The 17,943-nt window shown below is 39.6% G+C and overlaps 1 protein-coding gene across 2 annotated transcripts in view; it reads left to right on the top strand.

Moving 5' to 3' along the window:
- Positions 1 to 17,620, top strand: part of eif4e2 (eukaryotic translation initiation factor 4E family member 2) — a 37,619-nt gene extending 19,999 nt beyond the window's left edge. For both annotated transcript variants that reach the window (XM_043702382.2, XM_043702381.2), the window contains 3 exons: positions 4,829 to 4,981; positions 12,590 to 12,726; positions 16,461 to 17,620. In XM_043702382.2, coding sequence (XP_043558317.1) covers positions 4,829 to 4,981; positions 12,590 to 12,726; positions 16,461 to 16,500 — 330 coding nt within the window. In that variant the 3' untranslated portion in view covers positions 16,501 to 17,620. The remainder of the gene's footprint in view (positions 1 to 4,828; positions 4,982 to 12,589; positions 12,727 to 16,460) is intronic.
- The last annotated feature ends 323 nt before the right edge of the window (positions 17,621 to 17,943 follow it).

Genomic DNA, 17,943 nt, shown 5'->3' with positions numbered 1-17,943 from the left:
CAAGGCCCAATTCCACCTCCCAGTAACGGCTGCCAAATGTATGGTAGGAAATGCAGCTCTAGATCAGGCTCATCAGCTGCACAAGGACCCACAGATTTCATGGCCAATGGCAGGGAATTGCCCAGGTGGACAGTATGATGATCTTGATCAGCTCCTTGGGAATCACTAATTCATTCCTTGTGGAGCTTGCCTAGCTGGAACTCATGACTGGAGCCCTTTCTAAAGCATATTCCAGAGGCTGCAGTGGTAGTGTCCCTACCTCTAAGCCTGGAGCCCCAGGTTCAACTCCCACCTGTTCCAAAGATATGTATTAACATCTTTGAGCAGCAAGATTAGAAAATATCTTGAAGCATTCGAAAGGGTTCCTGTGCTGCAATGGTGGTGGCAATAACGACATCACTGATTTGATTAGAAGAATTGGTGGGCAGCACGGTGGCACAGTGGTTAACACTGCTGCCTCACAGCACCAGAGATCTGGGTTCAATTCCCGCCTCTGGCAACTGTCTGTGTGGAGTTTGCACATTCTCCCCGTGTCTGCGTGGGTTTCCTCCGGGTCCTTCAGTTTCCTCCCACAGTCCAAAAATGTGCAGGTTAGGTGAATTGGCCATGCTAAATTGCCCTTAGTCTCAGGTCAAGGGGTAAATGTCGGGGAATGGGTCTGGGTGAGTTGCTCTTCGGAGGGTTGGTGTGGACTTGTTGGGCCGAAGGCCCTGTTTCCACACTGTAAGTAATCTAATCTAATCTAAAATAGGTTACATAAAAATTCTAAAACATACTCTGAGGGTGCACAGGTAGCATCCCGGGTTCAAGTCCAAACTGTTCTAGAGTTATAACAAATATAAACAGGTTGCTTAAAAAAATAAGAAGCAGACCCACAGGAGCTCTGGTGGTGTCCCTGGAACAGGTGGGACTTGAACCCAGGACACCCAGCTCAGAAACAAACATGTGTAATAACATTGCTGAATAGGTCGATTTGGAAACAAAAATAAAGTAGACCCTGTGGAAAAGAAATTAGCAGAACCACTGTGGCAGGAAAGAACTGAAATATATACTGAGTTAAAATGTAGTTAGTCGTTTAAATATCATTTGGAAAGATAACTCATTTCAAGATGTAAATAATTGCAACATTACTTTGTCTTTGTTTAGAACATGGTGTTAAAATGTAGAGGATTATTGAGTAAAGGTGCAATGATTTTCAAAAAAAAAAGTAGTCGCAAAGATGGGCCTGCAGAACTGTCTGTCCTGGGCTGGGAGTAGTGGCTGTATTGTGGTGTTCAACAATAAACAATGTTCCTTTCCAGTCAGGCTTCCTGAGTTATTAAACATAGCCATGCTCGTTACCGAGTAATTGCCGATGACGAATACACCTATTTATAAGAAATATCTTTGTCTATTTTAATTAATATGTCAGTTCATTTATTTTAAATAGGTTAGTAGCTTTTGCTAATGGTATTGAGTTGGAGCAATTTTAATCCGTATCATTCAGGTCAGATTACAAAAATAGTTTTCTAATTATGTACAAGCATGAAATCATCCAAAACTTGTTGTTTAAATGAAACCAAAGGCTGCTACAGTGAAAGGCAAGGCTGGTAGGTGTGGGGAATGTTGGATGACCAAAGCAGTTGAGGTTTTGGTTAAGAAAAAGAAGGAAGCATATGTCAGGTATAGACAGCAGAGATCAAGTGAATCCTTAGAGTATAAAGGCAGTAGGAATCTACTTAAGAGGGAAATCAAGAGAGCAAAACAGGGGCATGAGATAACTTTGGCAAATAGGGTTAAGGAGAATCCAAAGGAATTTTAAAAATAAGTTAAGGACAAAAGGGTAACTAGGGAGAGTATATGGCCCCTCAAAAATCAGCAAGGCAGCCTATGTGTGGAACCACAGGAGATGGGGGAGATACTAAACAAGTGTTCTGCATCAGTGTTTACTGTGGAGAAGGACTTAGAAGATATAGAATGTGAGGAAATAGATGGTGACATCTTGAAAAATGTCCATATTTCAGATGAAGAGGTGCTGGATGTCTTAAAAAGCAAAGAAGTGGATATATCCCTGGCAGCTGATCAGATGTACCCTAGAAATCTGTAGGAAGCTAAGGAAGTGATTGCTGTGCTCCTTGCTGAGATATTTTTATCATCGATAGTCATAGGTTAGGTGCCGGAAGACTGGAGGTTGACTAACATGATATCACTATTTAAGAAAGGTGGTAAGGAACAGCCAGGGAACTACAGATGGGTGAGCCTGATATCCAGTGGGCAAGTTGTTGGAGGGAATCCTGTAGGGCAGGATTTACATGTAATCAGAAAGGCAGGGACTGTTCAGGGAGAGGCAACATGGTTTTGTGCGTGGGGAATCATGTCTTATGAACTTGATTGAGTTTTTTTGAAGAAGTATGGACAAGTTGGACCAAAGATTAAAACAATGGCTGCAGATGCTGGAAACCAGAATCTGGAGTAAAGCGGCGCTGGAAAAGCACAGCAGTTCAGGCTGCATCCGAGGAGCAGTAAAATCGACGTTTCAGGCAAAAGCCCTTCATCAGGAATATCCTATGACTCTCTGACTCTAAGTAAAGAAGAGGATTGATGAAGGCAGAATGGTGGACATGATCTATATGGACTCCAGCAAGGCATTCAACAAGATTCCTCGTGGTCGACTATTTAGCAAGGTTAAATCTCATGGAATACAGGGAGAACTAGCCATTTGGATACAGAACTGGGTCTAAGGTAGAAGACAGAGGGTGGTGGTGGTGGAGGGTTGCTTTTCAGACTGGAGGCCTGTAACCAGTGGTATGCCACAAGGATCTGTGCTGGGTCCACCTCTTCATCATTTATATAAATGATTTGGATGTGAACATAAGAGGTATAATTAGCAAGTTTGCAGATGACACCAAACTTAGAGGTGTAGTGGACTGCGAAGAAGGTTACTTCACAGTACACTGGGTTCTTTTGATCAGTTGGGCCAATGGGCTGAGGAGTGGCAGATGGACTTTAATTTATGTGGGGTACTACAGTTTGGAAAAGCAAATCAGACCAGGACTTATACATTTAATGGTAAGGTCCTGAGGAGTGTTGCTGAACAAAGAGACCTTGGACTGCAGGTTCATAGTTCCTTGAAAGTGGTGTTGCAGGTAAATAAGATAGTGAAGAAGGCGTTTGGTATGTTTTCCTTTATTGGACATAGCATTGAGTATAGATATTGGAAAGTCATGTTACGGCTGTACAGGACTTTGCTTAGGCCACTTTTGCAATATTATGTGCAGTTCTGGTCACCATCCTATCGGAAGGATGTTGTGAAACTTGAAAGGGTTCCGAAAAGGTTTACGAGAATGTTCCCAGGGTTGGAGGATTTAAGCTATAGGGAGAGGCTAAATAGGCTGAGGACGTTTTCCCTGGAGCTGAGGGGTCAGAGGCTTACGGGTGACCTTTATAGAGATTTATAAAATCATGAGGGGCATGGATAGGATAAATAGATGAGGTTTTTTTCCCTAGAGTGGTGTCCAGAGCTAGAGAGCATAGGTTTACAGTGAGAGGAGAAAGATTTAAAAGGGTCAACTTTTTCACACACAGGGTAGTGTGTGTATGGAATGAGCTGCTAGAGGAAGTGGTGGAGGCTGGTACAATTGCAACATTTAAAAGACATATGGATGGGTATATGAATAGGGAAAGTCTAGAGAGATATGGACTAAGTGCTGGCAAATGGGGCTAGATTAATTTAGACTATTTGGTCGCATGGACGAGTTGAACCAAAGGGTCTGTTTCCGTGCTGTACGTCTTTATGACTGAATTTCAAGTCAGCCAAATTCTGTTCTTAGCCCTTAGTTTGGAGTTAAGCCTATGTATTTGTTTTACTTGTGAAAATTCATGACTTAGCTGCTTTGTTTTATTTCTAAAATCATTCTTTTCATTCCTACATAATGCCTAATTTCAATGGAACAAATACTGACCGTGAATAAAGACTGCCAACACTGTGAATGGACTGTAAAGACGGAGATTTCAAGCCCAGTTAAACAAATTATTTGTATTTGACTTAATGGACGGTGTTGTTTGAAGTAAATTATATATTTAATGATCATTGCCATATCTTGTTTTGTTTCATAGAATCATACAGTATAGAAGGAGGCATTTTGGCTAATTTGCCACTGGCAGCTACTCATATGCAGGGATCCCACTTCCCTGTGTTTTACCCATCATTAGCAAATATTTCCTTTTCAAATATTTAACCAATTCCCTTTCGATAGTGAAGAAATGGAAATGAGTACATTTGCTGATGAAAGGGATATAGAGCTTTATACTAAGCTATATTAGAACAGAATTCTAGGATTGTGCACCATCTAACATTCTCCATAAGTAACCATTGTGTTGGAGGAGGAGAACCAAGTCATGGCGACACGATCACTGTTCAGAATGGATGTTTTTGTGTCAAATCTGCAGTGAGGATTTTATGTTAAGGAGGGATATATCTCTGTGGTGATAGTAATAATGTGGCTTTGGCCAGTCCAGTTTTAATGCTGTGGGCACTGTGCTAAGTTCGGTAATATAACTGAGAAGAAACATTGCTATCCAAAAATTAGCTATCCAAACTAATCCCTATATCTGACGCTTGGTCTTTGAGAGGAAATTGAAGTTAGAAGTAAGGCGATAGTTCAGAGAGATTGAGTAATGAGTGAGGAAATTGTATCACCTGCTGCTTAATTGTTCAAATTATAAGAAATCACAAGGTAGCAGTTCACCCTTTTCACTTGTCCGTAACAGCAGATTTTGTACAAAAATAAAATGAATGGACGATCATTAAAAAAAACCTTTGATTTAAGGTATTTTTTATCTTTTCCAGGATGAAGCTAATAAGAATGGTGGAAAGTGGATAATCCGTTTGCGAAAAGGACTGGCATCACGTTGCTGGGAGAACTTGATTTTGGCAATGCTTGGTGAACAGTTCATGGTTGGTGAGGAGATATGTGGAGCTGTTGTTTCAGTTCGATTTCAGGTATGCCATTTAATTTATTTGCTGCTTGGAATTTTGTATGAACTGTAGCACAAGTTTAATCACAATGTTAATTGCTTAATTTTTTTAAAATTCCATACACCTACCATAATGCTTAAAAATGCTTCTGCTTCAAGAAATGTTTATGAGCCAGTTAGAGAATTAAAAATTGTATTTGGTAAATGTTGATAAGTAATATTCTATTGCAACAAACAGGATATCCTGACTGAGGATCAACGGTATTAAAATTATTTGTTTTAATTTTCAAAAATACACAAAGCATAAGATATCTTTATATACATAGTCACTGAAGCAGTTCAGTTTTGTACAGTAGCATATGAAGAAACAAGCATTGGAGTTTGAATCAAACAAGGCATTTCTTATTTGTACAAGACTACATTAACATATTTGAGGCACCTTAGGGGTCCCATAACTGAATGGACCTCCATTTATCTTTGGCAGAAAGACCTTAGATAATGGTCTTTCCCCACTGTGCCTTGGTGGCAGCTGCCCCAAGCTTTAGTGCATCCCTCAGCATGTAGTCTTGGACAGTAGAATATGCTCGTCTGCAACACTGAGTGAAGGTCAACTCCCTGCCCTGGAAGACCAGCAAGTTTCAGGCAGACCAAAGCGCATCTTTCACCAAGATGATGGTCCTCCAGGTGCAGTCAATCTTTGTCCCGGGGGACAGACGGTAGAGCAGAGTCCTGTGTCACGGAGTTGCTTGGGACGAACCTTGGCAAAAATCACTGCATCTTTCTTCAGACTTCCTTTGTAAAGAAGATGTGTGACAGTCTCTACCCCCCTCTCAGTTGCCTCCAAGGCAGCTTGCTGTGGCGCAGAGGGTCCAGGCTTACTTGAAGGATTTCTCGCCACCAGCCAAGCAATGCCTTGGTGGTTGTTGATAAGTTCTGGTGATGAGACAGTCTGCCAAATGACTTTGATAGTCTCCTCAAGAACGATCTAAAAGGATCCACCCTATCCTTTTCCCACAAGGTCTCAAGGATTCCAGATGCCAACCATTTCCTGATGGACTTATGATCAAAGATGTTTTTCTTCGCAAATCTCTCCTGAAGGACAGTTGATACAGAACTGTCCAAATCACACCAAATTTAAGTTACTAACTGTCAGTGAAGTGTTTTTTTGGTTAATCTTGTCAATCTGAATTGAGTTCCTTTTGATTGTTATGATGCAGGTTAGATATGGACGTATTAAGCAATTCACCCTCACTCCAAAAAGAAAGCTAATTCCACTGAAGTGTACTGACAAATTAAAATGTTGAACCCTGCTTAGCTAAGTAATGAAAAACAAGCTATTTTTAATTATAGTTCTTGAAGTCTGCTCTAAGAAGATCCAGAGTAAACATAACTTTATTTAAAATTTTAAGTATTTTCCTTGATTTAACCGTAAACTACGAGAAAATAAGAATCCTATTTACTCAGCAGTACATTCCAGAAGCTTACTGAGAATCCATTGCTATTGAAGTTCATTGTATCTTTAAGTATAAAGTGTAAGATCTCTAAAGAAAGTGAGCATCTATTTCTCTATCTCCAAACCATGCCCGAGAGCTAAAATATATTGAGAAGGAAAGTATCAAAAGTAAGCTAAAGATGTAAGAAAACCATCCAGAAAACTAGCATAAACTAGTATGGCCCCCAAAATGATTGAAACTCAAGAACAGTATTGATTAATGATTTTTGGATGGAAACAATGAGGCCAGATTTTCTGACTGTTAAACTTGGCTGCATTGAATTGCTTAGGTATAACATAAAGAAGAATATCAAACGGGATTGAATATGGGACAGAGGTGGAATCAAATATTAACATTGCAACCTGTCCTAATTTCCTTCCCTTCAATCGACAGAGAATGGGCAAGCTTCATTATTAACATGTGATCTACTTTGTGCAATATTTCTTTTCTGCAGTAGCCCAAGCATTCAATGTTGTGTAGGATACTAATGGGAAAATCTGCTCTGGACAATTATGCGGATTTTGTAACTTAAGCTGTTGCCATATCAGCACTACTTAGGTTGGGAAAAAAAGATAAACTCAACTGAGACCTGGAAAGGAGAGTATAAACACTTAAGATGGAGAGATATCCTTGGTAGAATTACTCAGATGTCAGCGTTAGGACCTTTGCCCCTCCTGATTTATTTTAATAACATAGAACTTTATAACTGGTCCACCATTTCAAAATCTGTGGACGATACAAAACTTAAAAGATTTATGAATGTGAGAAGGATAGTGTAAATTTCAGAAGAGCACATAGCTTAATGGAATGGGCAAGCAAGTGGCTGATGAAATATGAGTTTGAGTTAGATTTATTGTTGTCGTATGAACCGAGATACAATAACAAATCTAGTAGAACCTTTCAGGAAAGTGACCAAGCATCTGGATGAGGGTAGACAGTTGATGTAGTTTATACGGATTTCAGCAAGATATTTGACAAGGTTTCACTTGGGAAATTAATAAAAAAAAGGGAAAACTTCATTGGATCCAAGGTAACTTGGCAAATTGGGTCCGTAATTGGTTTAGTGGCAAGAGACAGAGTGAATGGTAGAAAGCTGTTTGTGTGACTCGAAACCGGTATGAATGCCACAGAGGTCCCTTATTGTTTGTGACATTTGTAAATGATGTGGATGAGAATATTGGTGGTGGGTTGGGGGGGGGGGGGAAGCGAGGGTGATAAGTAAGTTTGTGGATGACACAAAGATTGGCTGATGGTTGATAGAAAAGGAAGATGTGAAGGATATAACTGGATTGGTCAGATGGTGGGATCAGAGGCAGACAGAATTTAGCCCTGATAAACGTGAGGTAATGCACTTTAGAAGAAGGAACACGACAGGAGAGTACTCAATGAATGGTAGGACACTAGGAAGCCAAAGGAAAAGAAGAATCTTGGGTTGTTTGTCTATAGATCCCTGAAGGTGGCTGGACAGATTAATAGGGTAGTTAAGAATGTGTATAGGATGATTGCCTTTATCAGTCATCGCATAAGGGCAAGGGAGGTCCTCTTGGAGATTAACAGGACCTTGATTAGGGTGCAGCTGGAGTATTGTGTGAAGTTCTGTCACCACAATGTAGGAAGGATGTGATTGCATTGGAGGTGGTGCAAAGGAGATTCAACACAATATGTTGCCTGGGATGGAGTAATTCAGCTATGAAGGGTGGCTGAATAAGCTCAGGTGTTTTCCTTTGAGCAGCGAAAGTTGAGGGGGGAATCTGATAGAGATGTACAAATTATGAGGGGCATGGACAGGGTGAAAAGAAAACAGCTGTTGCCCTTAGTTAAAGGACCAGTACCATAGGGACATAATTTTAAGGTGAAAGGCAGGAGATTGAGAGGGTTTGAGGAAAAGCTTTTTCACCTAGAGGGTGGCGAGGAACTGGAATGAACTGTCTGGGAGGGTAGTTAAGATGGGAAACTTCTCAACCCTTTTTTTTTTAAAGAAAAAAGGCCTTGCAAGACCACTGAAAATGTCATAACATTTAAGACAATGGACCAAATGCAAGAAAGTGGGACTAGTGTAGGTAGAGGTATATTTTTGCCAGTAGAGTCTCAATGGGCAAAGAATATTGGTGCATCCTCAAATGGAGCATAAGTCCAGTTCTGCACACCATGATTAAGAAAGTTGTTAAGGTATTATAAAAAATGACTTGAGGGAAGAGGGAATTAATTTACATAAATGTGAGCAGCTGGGGTTGTTTTCCTTAGAGAAAAGGTTGAGGAGATTTGATAGAGATGTTCAAAATCAAGAAGGGCTTGGACAGAATAGGTAGGGAAAAATGGTTCCTATGGGTGAATTGATTATGAAAAGGAAAGCATAGATTAAAAGTAATTGGTGAAAGGAGCAATGAATGTGTGATAAAAATCATCTTGGTGCAGCAAATGGTTGCGACCTGGAATGCGTTGCTTGAGAGTACAGTAGAGGCATTTAGGAGGATTATCTAGAAAGGAAGAAAGTGCAGGGCTATAGGGAGAAGACCAGGATGTGGCAATGTGCTTCTTTTACAGAGCCAGTCTGGGGATGAAATGCTAGATAGTCTCTGTGCGGTGACTATTCCGTGATTATATAATCCATTGAACATGTGCTGAAATCATATGTTTTAGTTAATTTTTAAGTTCTTCTATACTTTACATTTGGTAGATGTTTAACTCAAATCCTTGCATTCCTTTCCCTTTTCAATAAGTTAATGCTCTTACCCATTTCCTTTAAGTCTGACAGTCTCCTTCCTCCTGCTGCCCAATTTGACATTAACACTTGTTAACTCCCTCACCATCTCCATCACCACTGACTTGCCAGGAATGATGTTAAAACCAGAGATTCGTTTCCAGTCTGTTGCTGTGAGATAGGTTGGATTAAGATTGAGGACCGAGGAGTTTGATCTGTATAGATTTTTCACAACAACTAGACCAAACTATTTTTGACTACTTTTTAGATTTGTCAATTAGGCAGTAGTGATGGATTGACTTGAGTTAAGTCAAGAAGTGCTAACAGTTTCAGGATCTACATTGTACATGCAAGAGGAGCAGTGAGGGGAAGGAGTTTAGATTTCTTAAAGTAGGTATTAGGCACTAGGTGGTTAGACATGAAAGACTTATGTGGAGAAATGGTAATGCAGGAATTTTTAATCTTTGGTACATAAGATAAATAATTTTGAATACATATTTACTTTTCTGGTGATCATTGATTGGTATTTGTTTAAAAAAAATTGGCAGGTGTTTTTATAACTAAAGGGGGTTACAACTGTTTTTGAATTTAATTGACAGGTAATTTATGGTTTTCTTTGTTTCTTTGCCTTAAGTTTAGTTATTGCTATTTGCACTTCAGTAAAACCTTTGATAAGGTTCCACACGGTAGGCTGTTGGAGAAAATGCAGAGGTATGGGATTGATGGTTATTTAGCAGTTTGGATTAGAAACTGGCTTTCTGAAAGAAGGCAGCGAGTGTTGGTTGGAAAATATTCAGCCTGGAGTCCAGTTACTAGTCGTGTGCCACAAGATCTGTTTTGGGACCACTGCTGTTTGTGATTTTTATAAATGACTTAGACATAGGCTTAGGTGGATGGATTAGTAAATTTACACATGACACTAAAGTCGGTGGAGTAGTGGACAGTTTAGAAGAATGTTTCAGGTTGCAGGGAGACTTGGATAAACTGCAGAATTGGGCTGAGAGGTGGCAAATGGAGTTCAATGCAGCTAAGTGTGAGGTGATGCACTTTGGGAAGAATAACAGGAAGGCAGAGTACTAGGTCAATGGAAAGATTGTTGGTAGTATGGATGTGCAGAGGGATCTTAGAGTCCATGTACATAGATCCCTGAAAGTTGCCACCCAGGTTGATAGTGCTGTTAAGAAGGCATACGGTGTGTTAGGTTTCATTGGTAGAGGGATTGAGTTCCAGAGCTGTAATGTCATGATGCAACTATACAAAACACAAGTGTGGCTGCACTTGGAATGTTGTGTACAGTTCTGGTCGCCATATTTCAGGAAGGATGAGGAAGCATTGGAAAAGCTGCAGAGGAGATTTACCAGGATGTTGTCTGGTCTGGAGGGAAGGTCATACGAGGAAAGGCTGAGAGACTTGGGTCTGTTCTCATTGGAAAGAAGAAGGCTAAGAGGGGATTTGATAGAGACATACAAGATGATCAGAGGATTAGATAGACTAGGCAGTAAAAATCCTTTTCCTAGGATGATGATGTCAGCTTGTACGAGGGGGCATAAGTACAAACTGAGGGGTGATAGATTTAAGACCGATGTCAGAGGCAGGTTCTTTACTCAGAGTGGTAAGGACATGGAATGCCCTGCTTGCCAATGTAGTTAACTCAGCCACATTTGGGAGATTGAAACAATCCTTGGATAAGCATATGGATAATGATGGGATAGTGTAGGGATAATAATTCACAGGTCGGCGCAACATTGAGGGCCAAAGGGCCTGTTCTGCACTATATTGTTCTATGTTCTACGTTCTATCCAACATTCAGTGTTAGGTGAGCAGGTATTTCCTTCAACTAAGTATCTGGAAGACCAAAGCCATTGCCTTTGGTGCCCACCTAATATTTCTCTGCAGTTATCAATGCTATCACTCCAAATAGCCATTGTCTGAGGCAGATCAAGACTATTCGATCCTGAGATGAGTTACCAATCCTGTAACCACTCCATCACTAGGCCCACCTACTTTCATTACCATAATATTATCCCTTCTCCCCATTGCTCCATTTCGTGTGCTACTGAAGACATCATCTATCCCTTATTACGTTTCGAGTCAACAATTGTAATGTTCACTGGCTGGTGTTTCACATTGTACCTTCTGTAAACTTTGACTCAAAATTCTGCTCCCCATTACTTAATTTTCACTAGGAAATTGCCTCTTAATTTGTTAGACTACATTGGCTCGCAGTTAATCAACCCCTCAATTTAAAAATTCTCATTCTTATTTTGAAATGTCTCTGTGGCCTAACCATTCCTTATTTGTGTAACCTTCTCATGTCTGAGAATCCTCAAAGATTTCTACTGTCCTCCAAATTCAAGTTTCTAGTACATCCCCAATTTTTTTTATTCTTCATGTTCAGCATCTTGACCCTAGGCTCTGAAAGAACTTCAGGAACAGTGGCAGAAAAGGATAGAGCTTCCGGAATGTGATTCAGCAGTAGAGAAATTTAGCAACAGTAACATCGCCGCAAAGTTATGAGTTTGATTTTTAAGCAGCTGCTGTAAAGGAATGTAATCTTGAAAAATGGAAATTTCTAAACTAGTAAATGGAAAGTAAGAATTTTTAGGCATAGGTGAGGGAGCTGATTCATGGTAAGGGTAAGGAATGTCTACTTTCTACTAATTTCCAGGTTAAAGTAAGCAGTACATTTTGGTGCAAACATCATATAGAGACAGTATAAATTAAAGGGTATGCAGGAACAGAGAGACCTTAGTGTATATGTGCATAATTCATTAAAGGTGGAAGGACAGGTGCAGACAGCAGTTAATAAAGCATACGTTTTCTAGGCTTCATTAATCAGGACAAGGGTTTTCTTACTGAACTTGTATAGGACACTGAACAAGCTGGAGTGGTGTGCACAGTTCTTGGTGTTAAACTTTAGGAGGTAAGTATGAGAGAGAGTGCAGAAGAAGTTGACGGGAATGGTTCCATTTATGAAGTTAGAGTGCTGAAGTTGGGACTGCTCTCCTTTAGAGAGAAGATTAAAAGGAGATCTGATAGAATAATTTAATGATTATTTAAAGAGAAGCAATGCTCTGATTTTTAAGAAAAAGGCAGGGTATTTGCACTAAGTCACAATGCACACGACCAGTGCAGACACAATAGGCTAAATAGCCTCCTTCTGTGAATTCTGTGCTCTAAAGCTGTCCACCTCTCTCTTTAAGCATGCTCCTTAAAACCTGTTTAATCAAGCTTTTAATCACTTGTATTGTCTCCTGTTTCTGAAGTTTTGTTTGATGAGGGCTTCTGCGATGACCCTTAGAATGTTTTACTGCATTAAAGGTCCTGCATAAATCCAAATTTCTTTTTGAAATGGTAACAGGACTGTTTTTGACTAATCTTTTAGCAGTGTGAGATCCTCTGGAACTGATTACACATATTGATTTTTATTTGTTGCTAGGAAGACATTATCTCCATATGGAATAAAACAGCCAGCGATCAAGCAACTACTGCTCGCATACGAGACACATTACGACGTGTCCTGAATTTACCACCTAATACTATCATGGAATACAAGACACACACTGACAGTATCAAGTGAGTGCGATGAGAAGCTAGCAGAATAGTTTCACCTAAAATGTTTATATTGGGTGGTGAACTAAAAGTTTTGAAATGCAAATCAGTATGAAGTGACTTACGAGGGAATGCAAGTGACAAATAAATAGTCAGTATCAAGCACTTGTAACAGTGGCACCAATACTGTGATAGTAAAATGGGAAGAGTTGACATTGATATTACTTTTTCCGCAGATTCAGTCAATACTACTTGAATCAATCTGAAATAATTTTTTTTGTTTTCTTTTAATTCAGTTCAAATTATTGGTTTGAAAGATGGATTATCGTTACTTTCAGGATGCAAAGGTTGCTATTCATTGAAGTTGCATGTAACATTTAAGCTAACTTGTGAACTAAGATTAGAAGGAAGGATCTTTAAGCTGCTGCTTGATATTGCATGAAGTGAATCGAATTAGGTGAAGACTGACCACTATCTATGATGCTGGGGACCTCATCCACATTGTACTTCTGGCCGAAGATGGTTGTAAATGCTTCTTTCACTAAGATCCATTCATGCTTTGAGTCTGTGGGTCAGGAAGTCGAGGATCCAGTTACAGAGGGCAGAGCAGTGACCTATTTCTCGGAGTTTGGAGGTTAGTTTGGTCGGGATTATAATGGAGCTGTAGTCAATAAGTAGAAACCTGGTGAAAGTATCCTTGTTGCCCAGATATTCCAGAGATGAATGTAAGGCTTGGGGAATGGTATCTACCATGGACCTCTTGCACCACCAGTAAGCATATTGCAAGGGATTGAGGCAGGCTGGAGGCTAGATTTGATGTGAGCCAAGACTATTACTGCTCTAAGCACTTCATAATTATGGAGGTCAAGAGCCACCAGGCAGTAGTCATTGAGGCTTGTTGCATATGTTTTCTTCGGTACAGAGATGATGGTGGTCTTCTTTAAGCAGGTGGAGACTTCAGATTGTAGCAAGATACAGTGCTTTTTAGTTGGAATGTTGCATTGTTTCATTTGAATATTAATGACCACTGAGCTCTGCATTAATCTCTCATATTATTGTTCAATAACTTTAAATGGCCTGTCAATTAATTAATTAGCTTAGAAAGGTTGCACTAATAAAGGAACATAGGTAGAATCATGTAGAGGAATATCAGGGTGTGTTCCATGGAGATATTGGTCTCCACTTCCAAATGTTAAAAATGGCCTCTCAACTTTTGTTGTTTTGGGGTGGGCAACCTGCCTTGTATTCTGTCAATTAGTTATATGAGTTCAGTCTGCCATTTTTGGTTCTAGAATAATCCCAAAGATTGCTACCCTGAAGGGTCTGCATCTTTATTTGGAATATATCTCTTTGGATTTTTTTTTTCCAGAAATTCAAATTTACCTCTGTCCTTTGATTCAAAATTGAATGCCACAACTTCCGAATCTGACCACATGTCCTCTGTCCTCCAATTTTTCTTACATTCTCCTCTAGATTATTCTGGAATCTCCAATCAAATTTGGCTATATGAATTAAGAAGGGAAAGTCAGCTAAGATTCTTGTTGATCATTGTCTAGACTCCTGTGTGGATGTGGTCAGATTGATCTCGGCTCAAATTATTATACTTCTCCCTGGAATCTAATAATTTGCCAATACTTGATGTCCAGACTTGAACTTGAACCACAATGCTTGTGTGTAATGATAGAGGCTAACCATTACTGTATGAGAGACTAATTGTTTGAAGAGGAGAGAGGAAAAACATTTTTGTTCATGATTAATTTGTAATTTTAGCCTGTGTTATGAACTTGTTGCCATGTTTTCCTCCGTTCTGATGGCTCCATTCCCCGCTGTGCTGTGCAAAGAGAACTGTTTTCTCTTCGACTGATTAAGTAAAGAAATCCCTGAGAATGAGTTCTATGGAACGAGATTCGGAGGTCTAGGCATCTTTAAGCAATGTGTAAATACCATTCCTCTGTCATTTCTTACCATTTCGAGAGAATTTGATCCTTTAGTGGCAGGAATATTTCTGTTGCCACTTCTCAAAATAATCTTTAATAAACCTGTTGGACTATAAGCTAGTGTTGTGACTTTTAACTTTGTTCACCACAGTCTAACACCAGCACCTCCACATCGTGAATATTAATCTACTTTATCAAAGCAGTACAGTTTAAAAAGAAACTTCTTATTTGTGAGCTTTAGAAGAAAAATGGAAAACTTGTACTTTGTTTAAGGCCATTTTAAGAATATTTAGCAATACGAGAATAGAACCATTAGGTTAACTGCTGCTAGGGAAAACAAATGTTTGGCAGGAGGCAGCACTGGAGAATGCAAGTAGTGAAATTAATATAATGGAATAGATTCACAAAGCTTGCTGACTAGCCATAGACTCATAGAGGTGTACATCAAGGAAACAGACTCTTGGTTCAATTCATACATGACAGATATCCTAATCCCAATATCTAGTCCCATTTGCAAGCACTTGGCCCATATCCCTCTAAACCCTTCCTATTCATGTACCCATCCAGATACTTTTTAAATTTTGTAATTGTACCAGCCTCCACCACTTCTTCTGGCAGCTCATTCCATACACACACCACCCTTTGTGTGAAAAAGTTGACCCTTAGGTACCTTTTAAATCTTTCCCCACTCACCCTAAACCTATGCTGTCTAGTTCTGGACTCCCCCAACTCAGGGAATAGACTTTGTCTAATCACCCTATCCATGCCCCTCATGATTTTATAAACTTCTATAAGGTCACCCTCAGCCTATGATACTCTAGGGAAAAATAGCCCAGCCTTTGCAGCCTCTCCAGGTCAAACCCTCCACCCCGGCAACATCCTTGTAAATCTTTTCTGAGCCCTTTCAAGTTTCACAACATCTTTCTGATAGGAAGGAGACCAGAATTGCATGCAATATTTCAAAAGTGGCCTAACCAATGTCCTGTACAGCCGCAACATGACCCCTCAACTCCTGTACTCAATACTCTCACCAATAAAGGAAAGCATACTAAATAAACACCTTCACTATCTTATCTACCAGCGACTCCACTTTCAAGGAACTATGAACTAGCACTCCAAGGTCTGTGTTCAGCAACACTCCCCAGGATCTTACCATTAAGTGTACAAGCCCTGCCCTGATTTGCCTTTCCAAAGTACAGCACCTTGCATTTATCTAAATTAAATTCCATCTGCCACTTCTCAGCCCACTGACCCATCTTTCAAGATCCCATTGTACTCCAAGTGTACTACTTCGCTGTCCACTGCACCTCCAAATTTGGTGTCATCTGCAAACTTATTAACTATTCCTCCTTTGTTCACACCCAAATTATTGATATAAGTAGTAAAGGCAAGGTACAACATTTTAAAGGTATTTGGATAGGAAAGGTTTGGAGGATTATGAACCGAATGCAACCAAATGGGGCTAGTTCAGTTCAGAATAACTGGTTGATATGAACCAGTTGGGCCAAAGGGCCTATTTCCATGCTGTATGACTCTATGATTCTAAGTTAATTGTATTGTTTCTTTTAGTGAAGTAAAATTAGTTGAAAAAATACTGATACATTCTGGAAACTATGGGCAAAACATTTTGTGAAGCAAATGCAATTCTAAACCAGTCTGAAAATTGAAACTGTTTTCTTTTTACATAGAGTAAAAACTTCACATATAACAAATGCCTTGATGTTTGTAACTGTTAGTAGTTTACACCTGCAACTGAAATTTCATACAGAAAATATGCTGTTGAATGTATAAAATAAAGAATTCTCTAATCTTCTTTGACAGAGACAATTCCAGCTTTCGAAATACGAAAATCACCTTATGAAAACTTCACTGCACTCCATTTGTTTAGTTGGAATCTATGTCCTGCTTCACTCTAGAGGAACACTACATTTTTTAAAACAAATTTGGAATGGGCTGATGTTCAATGTCAATGCCAATCAGGATATCTTTACTTCAGGAAAGAATTACTCTGCCATTGGTCATATTAGTTGTTCTGAACTAATCAGACTTTTATTTTTGTTTTTTAAGTCATTGATTCTGCTGTGCTCGTGTCTTCCATTTCAAAAATGTTCTGGATGCTTCTGTTTTGAAATATGTGAATATTGTGAATGTCTATGTTTCTGGATATTAAGTATTACACATGAAGAAAATGGCTGGAATTTAATGACCTCCCTTGTGGTGTATTTTGGGGGTAGGGCATTTAATCAGGTGGCTGGGTAGTGAGTGGGGACCCTGTTGCCTTCCTGCCTCCTCCCAGATTAAGTCCATGATGAGAAGGCAATGCCCAATTAAAGATCCCATCACCACTGTTGGTATTAACCCAGGAGCAGATGGAGTGCTAGCCATGTATTCAAAGATTGTCCATGCCAATATTGAGGGATCATGCATGAAGAAGGGAGTAGTACGAGAAGAACTAATACTAAAGCCCTGGATGGATGCTGTATCTTTAGCAACCACTGCCTTTAGTGCTAGAGTGCAATATAGTTACTGGTCTCTGATCAGCTTGCAGAGAACAGAACTTTCATCCCTAGGGTATCTTGTTATGGTAAAGACCTATTAGGATTCAGTAAAGAGCCTGAGTCGCACCTAATTCATACAACCTTCTTTGAAAAAGGCTCCATTGAGCGCTCTCTGGCTGTCTAGCTGGCAGGCAAGACTCCTTTCACCTCTAAAAATCACCCAATGAATCTGCTTGCTGGCTGTGTATATAAATTATTGGTTTCACCTGACTTGATGCATTTTCATTTCATTCTCTGATCTTTCTAATTTATTTTCTCTACTTTTTTTAAAACATTTATCCTCTTTGTTCTTTTGCTTTTATGGAGTATTGCTATATCTGGTAAACAGTCTTTTATTTGAAGATGTAAATGTTTGAATTGGAAGTAAAACATTATTTGTTTGTTTGGTGCTATTTTGAAATAAAGAGCACTTCATGACTGAAAGCATTTCATGTGTATTCAATTTGGCCTTTGCCTTTGGTTTACTATAGCACAGATATTTAGAATGAATAAGTTACAAATTGAATATTTAAGATGATAATCACATTGGCCTATATAAAGGGATTGCTGGAAAAGCGCAGCAGGTCAGGCAGCATCTAAGGAGCAGGAGAGTCGACGTTTCGGGCATGAGCCCTTCAGGATTCCTGAAGAAGGGCTCATGCCCGAAACGTCGACTCTCCTGCTCCTTGGATGCTGCCTGACCTGCTGCGCTTTTCCAGCAACACATTTTCAGCTCTGATCTCCAGCATCTGCAGTCCTCATTTTCT

The sequence above is a fragment of the Chiloscyllium plagiosum genome, unplaced genomic scaffold, assembly GCF_037043375.1.
Source record: "Chiloscyllium plagiosum isolate Xiang-an unplaced genomic scaffold, Cpla_swu_hap1 HiC_scaffold_13, whole genome shotgun sequence".
In the NCBI taxonomy this organism is placed as follows: Eukaryota; Metazoa; Chordata; class Chondrichthyes; order Orectolobiformes; family Hemiscylliidae; genus Chiloscyllium; species Chiloscyllium plagiosum.
The sequence above is the reverse complement of the archived record's forward strand: the minus strand, read 5'-3'. Positions and strand labels throughout refer to the sequence as shown.